Raw genomic sequence first — 6,000 nt, forward strand, 5'->3', positions numbered from 1 at the left:
CAACACCAGTTTGGAGTGATGGAAGGGACTGGAAGCGATAGCTGGAGCACCACTAACGAGCTGCAGTGTCACCCTGCAATGACAGGACTGGGAGGATGGGGACCAGACAAGGGGGTGTCTCTCAGCACAGCACACTGCTGAATCAAGGAGCTGCTTCCAGCTGCTTTTCAGTGTCCAAGCTTGGTTAAGAATCACAGATTTCACCAAAACAAAAAAGAATCAGCTCCCATATGAGAATTGAAATCAGTTCTGCTAGGAAAAATCCAGCATAAAATAAAATACTATGCAACACAGCATGAAATAGTAAAGAGGTGCATAAAATTGAGCATATCTGCTCCTTTGCATCTTGTCAGAGCTCAAGGCTGTGCTGGAAATGACTTGGTTTTGATGTATCCTCTCATATGAGCCAGACCCTGCTACACTTACAACAGATATGATGAAAAACTATCAGTTATATTAGGCAAAAATATATTTCCCAAGGCAAACATTCACTTCAATGTGTTTTTTTCTGGCTATAACACAGAAATTCTAGGTGTATGAGAACCTTCTGGGTTTTCACAGACATTAACATTGAGCAGAAAAACAGGGAAAGCTGGTGAGGGAAACTGCATAAATTAGATGTAGGCACTATAGTGCTTGTATTTCCCTCAGCATCCTTCCCTGCCTTCCATGTAAACTTCAGCTGAAAATCTCCCCAGGGGCCCAACATACATCATTCAAAGTAATCACAGCAACAGTTGCAGATACTCTTTCCATTCTAAAGGGCAGGTGAAGCACCATCAGAATTGCATTCTGCCTCTCACTTTCAGCATTCAACTGAAGGGTAAATAAAAATACTTCCAGTTTCTCTGATGAAAAGCACAATGCAAGCAAAGCCAAATAAAAGCCCAGACAGGCTAGACTACAGAGAGCCAACAGTGAATTTTCCAAGGAAATATTTCTGGGCACGTAAAACATGCTGATTTATTGTACCAGAAACATTTCCTGGTGATGAACAGACTCCATACACTTTTGAGAGAAGGAAATCCCCATGGAAACCTGACTGCCTTCCCAGCAGCTCAGGAGCACTGAGATGGACCTTCCAGATGTTGGGAGAACACCTGGCAGCTGCAGCCATGCAAACCCCGTGGGCTGTGGGACCAGGTGAGGTCTCAGCAGCCCCAGGCTCTTGTGGATCCTCCTGGGGCTCCCCAGCCTGGAAGCTGCTCCCTCCATTTCTGCTTCCCTGAAAACCCAGCTCAGTCACTTGCTCAGTGCTTCCAGGACTCATTTTGCTTTTGAAAGACAGCATTTCAAAAGTGTCTCTGCAAGAAGTTTTGGGCTATTTCCTGGCCAGCAGAAATATCAAAACTCAACCCTTGCACCATTTGTTATGAGGTAAATGCTATTTTAGAAATTCCAGTGGAAAGAAAACATCCTCATCTCAGGATAGGTTGTCTCTAATACCTTGGGAGTTTTATCTGTGGTGTGGGGAAGAGAACAAAACCCTGAGAATTAAGAGCTGATGTTAAATCCTTGCAGAGCCTTAGGCAAATTCTATAATCTCTCTGCTATAGCACCGGGGATCAATACATGCCTGCTGAAACCCGACTGCTCCGTGAGGCCAGTCCATCTACTGACGTGGATGCTGGCCAAATCCATATTTAACAAATTAAAAACACTAATTCCACGGAGGAGCATGAATAAGTTGTGTTTAAAGGAAGCCCCTTCCTGACCCAAACCTTTTAAAGTTTGGTTAAACCCCATTATATTTCTCACACATTTCCCCCATTAGCAGCGCTGTGCTGTGAATCACTTGTCCCCATTCAGGCAGCAATCTGTAAGTTTATTAATATGCATGTGCTATTTCACAAATGCTGAACGATTTGAAAGTGCTGCATAAGGTTTGCTGTCTGTTTTCTCAACATCTGTCCCCTAAGTGCACTTCTGTCACGTTCTGCTCCCATCCTTCTCGGATCAAAAATTGGAAGTAAGGCACGAATCTGCTCTGAGGTTTCCTTGCACAGACTGCAGCTCCTTCTTTCCCGAGAGTCTCACATCCTTACAGCAGATGACACTTTCCAATTACCTTTTGGCCCTTTTATTCCCCCAGTTTGGCTCACATTTCTCTCTGAATTTGGTCCCTGTGCAGCTCTGAACCCAGAGTCTGACAGCTAAGGACAGAACAAATACGCAGCACTAACCCTCAGGGTGGTTTGGAATGCCTGAATTCTCCTATTACAGGCAGATTCACAAGGAAAGGTCAACAGAGAGTCCCCAAACTTAAAACAAAAATGGGCCACGAAACAAGCAGTCAAAAGCTTGAAGAAGCAGGAAAGGCTGATCTTATAGAAAAACTGAAGCCAACTTGCAAACTTTAGCCCCAAATCCTGGCTCTGCCAAAGGATTCCTACACAGGCTGAGCTCATTTCCTCACCTCTCAGCTCCCCTCTGTACAGTGCAACAGGAGTTCTCACCACATTTGACCTGTGCAGGATGTAGCCCATGCATTTTGGAAAGATGATGATGCTAATGTCGATATAAACAGAGGGAAGTTCACCAAAGAATCAGAAAACCCTCCTGCAAACTCTTTAGCAAAACACATTGTAGCAGTTACCCTTACCATGGTCCAAAAAGTGTCATCCACACAGATAATTCAAGACTACCTATACCTTTCCCCTGTTGAAGAGGAAATGCAGAAGTTCTCTCATGACAACAGTAAATATAATCAAAGATTTACACACAGCATTGATTTGCCCCTATTTGTTTTGCATACAACACTTAAAAAATTCTCTTACCTTAATACAAACTGATCTGCTAGAGAGTAATCAGCCAGGAAAACATGGAAGGTCACAATGTCACCCTCTCTGACCGGGCTGAGTGGTAAGTGAATAATGATATTTTCATCCACCCTCAGCGAAGATTGCTTTAATTTGTCTTGATTTGGGTAAACAACGATGCTACCAATCCTCTCCATAGCTGACAAAGCTTGGTGCTCATTCTCTTCACCTGCATGGATATTGTTTTCCCATTTTGCATCCTCTGGAGAACATTCCCCATCCACTGTATAAATCTTATAGAAGAGCTCCACAGTAATCCCTTCCAGGGAGGCTGTTTCCTCTGGAACCATGGGTGGAGGGGAGCTGAACCAGCTGGGAGACAACTCCAGCTCCACAACACATAATCCCAGGTGGCCTGTCAATCTGCAGCTGGCCACCACTTCTCTAGACTCCAGGAAAGCAAACATCTTCACACAAGGCAGCATCTCCTCAGAGTCGTAGTCATCCCAGTCCTTCCCCGCAATGTAGAACAAGGTCTGTATTTTAGGTTTGTTGGAATAGATTGAGCTGTTGATTATGTGGGATTTTAATTTCCAATTAAAAGTGAATTTATTTGTGAAACCAAAAGATGCAGAAGTCAGCATGAGGTCCAAGGGAACGGGTTGTTCAACAGAAAAGGGTCCATACGTGGCATTTAGGACAGGTGGCTGTTTGGCTTTGTATATAAAGAATGAATCCACCCTAGACTGCAAACTGGAGTTCCTCATGATATCCTGGTTGGCTTCCTTGAGGAAGAAGAAAGTATCAGCATTGGAGATGTGAGGGCTCGCAGGGAGATATGTTGGCAGGTTTGAGAACCTCTGGATGCTGTCCATGATCCCTCCTCGGCTCTCCACCACTGCAGGCCAAAGAGAAAAGGAAACAGAAAGAAACTCAAATGTTTGCTTAGCATGGCCCTCAGCTTCTGACAAAAGCAATTACAGGAAATCAATCCTGCTGGCCACAATTACAGCACAATCTGACACAGGTACCATGGAACAAGACTTGCATCAGCTGTGCAGCTTTCTCTCCACCTTTCCCAGCCTGTTATCTATTGAAAGCCATTAATTAAGTACCAGGTACCACAGAGAGAGGACTGATTGCCCAGATCCCAAACTAACTTCCCAAACTTTTTACTGGCAGTCTATTATTTTTTTTCTTTTATCATCAGATCAAACTTTCAGCTTCTCCTCACCCTTGTTTCAATGTGCCTAAGAAACTGACATATTGACTATTAGTAGCAGTAAAACAGAACAGTTTAAGCAGTAAAAACTGAACATTTCCTTTAATCTACCATCACTAACACACAAAGCAATGGGGGTTGAACATCTGCATCACTCCCAATCCATTCTGCCAGGTCAGCAGCTTGGAAGTTAGTGAGAACCTGATAAAAGCTTCATGTTCTTGAAACCAAAACTTTTCACACTAAAATATATGGGGTTTGATAGAGGTCTCAGTGGGATGGATTCAGAGGCAAGAGACAACTTGAGAGAAGGAAAAGTCCTTTACACACAGAAGGTTCTCAGACACTTGGAAGGATTTTTTGGTTTAATTCCTGAGGAGAATAAAACACATTTGGAAACCACAGAAGTTTCTCTACATCACAATGGTCAATCCTCCAGCCAGCGCTGAGCGATTTTTCCCAGGAAAGAAAAGATTCCAGAGGGAGGGAGGGATCAAATAGATACCTTTGGTTGGGCTGATTTCTAATTAATAGTGAGATATATTCAGTCTGGGCTGTGATCCTACCAGAAACAGTGGCTCTTTCAAACTATCAATTCATACCCAACAAAAAGCCGGTGAATCCGAGCTCCTGGGACTGCCTCAGAGGAAACAACCAGAAACCCAAGGAATTAAAATGCAGCAGTTCCATAATGCACAGAGATAACAAAGGCACAGTGACAGAGCCTAAGGTCAAAGCTCTCATTGTCTCTCTGAGGCTGAGTGGTGATTTCACTGTTTGTCAGGGCTGGGCAGAGCAGATACACAACCACAAACAATTACACCTGCTCAAGCCAGATGACTCAGATACTTGCAGCCACGATTTAGCAGAGATAAAAGCTCTAATATTTAAGCTATTTTTTTTCAGGTTGTGTATTTTTAAAGCCTACATTTATCAAAGACAGATTCTAGGGCAAATCCCATCCATTTGACTTTGCTCCACTCTTGTTCTCAGTTGAAATTCTGGTCATTTGTTTTTCGATAGTTTGATATTATCTACACTTGTTTAAATGCCTCTCATTTCACCACAATGCTTTTGCCTTTACTTTTGCTGTATATTTACTTGTGTCAAGGAGGTTTTTTCAGACGTTGGGATATTCTTTGGAATGAATAAACATGCAAAAATAGACAAAAGCAGCCAAAAAAAAAATTCTCAGCAGGAAACACTCTGCCAACAATCTCCTCTCTCACCACTGCACTGGGGATCAGGTCAGGATTTCCTCTCAGCTTCACAGGCAAATGCAGCCCCAGCCAGGTGTCCCCTGCCTTGCTCTCACCAAAAACATCAGCCCAGCTCTGGAACTCACCAGCACAGCCCACGGTGAAATGGAGAAACCCAGATGATGAGAAACTGGCAGTGGCATCACACATGGAACAACCAATTTTCTAGTTGGGAAAATTGACCTTGGTCCTTCCCTGCCACATCTCCCATCCCCACGTGGATGATGGCAGTGGGTGCTCTCTCTCCCCAGGCAGAAAGTCACCAAGGGATGTTTTAGCAGCCCCATTTCTGCTCTGTGGTTTATTTACAGGGCACTTTGACACTTTTTGCCATTGTGCAACTTCCCAAATCAGGAGCAGAAAGTGAACTCTGATCCTTTGAAAGCTGAGGCAGAAGGGAAGGAAGGGTATTTTTTCTTTGCTAAAAATTCACATGCAGACAAGCCCCTTTCTGGATTAATTTTAAATAAATTGAGCTACATTTGAAAGCAATACTTTTGAGAAGTTGCATTTAACATAAAAACTTTACAGCCTTAGAGATAAGCGACCAAGCAGATAAGCAAGAGCCAGAGCAGCCAGAGCACCCTCTGATTTCTGGAGCAGGAGCTAAATCTCCTCCCAAGGCACACCAGGTTGCAGAGGAGATTTAAACACTGATGTAGTTACAAACCAAAAACAAGACAAGGCTTAAATGCACTTCTGTTTACATTACAGGACTCCCACACACGCTTTATGCAGATATTTTATCTCTCTCAAGCAG

At 43.5% G+C, this 6,000-nt stretch overlaps 1 protein-coding gene across 1 annotated transcript in view; it reads right to left on the minus strand.

The window, feature by feature from the left end:
- Nucleotides 1-5,574, minus strand: part of TMEM132B (transmembrane protein 132B) — a 158,180-nt gene extending 152,606 nt beyond the window's left edge. Inside the window, exons 1-2 of the mRNA XM_041410398.1 lie at nucleotides 5,550-5,574; nucleotides 2,778-3,657 (exon numbers count right to left, since the gene is read on the minus strand). Coding sequence (XP_041266332.1) covers nucleotides 2,778-3,657; nucleotides 5,550-5,574 — 905 coding nt within the window. The remainder of the gene's footprint in view (nucleotides 1-2,777; nucleotides 3,658-5,549) is intronic.
- Nucleotides 5,575-6,000: the final 426 nt, after the last annotated feature.

This window comes from Onychostruthus taczanowskii, unplaced genomic scaffold (genome assembly GCF_017590055.1).
Source record: "Onychostruthus taczanowskii isolate IOZ18803 unplaced genomic scaffold, ASM1759005v1 scaffold32, whole genome shotgun sequence".
Lineage (NCBI taxonomy): Eukaryota > Metazoa > Chordata > Aves > Passeriformes > Passeridae > Onychostruthus > Onychostruthus taczanowskii.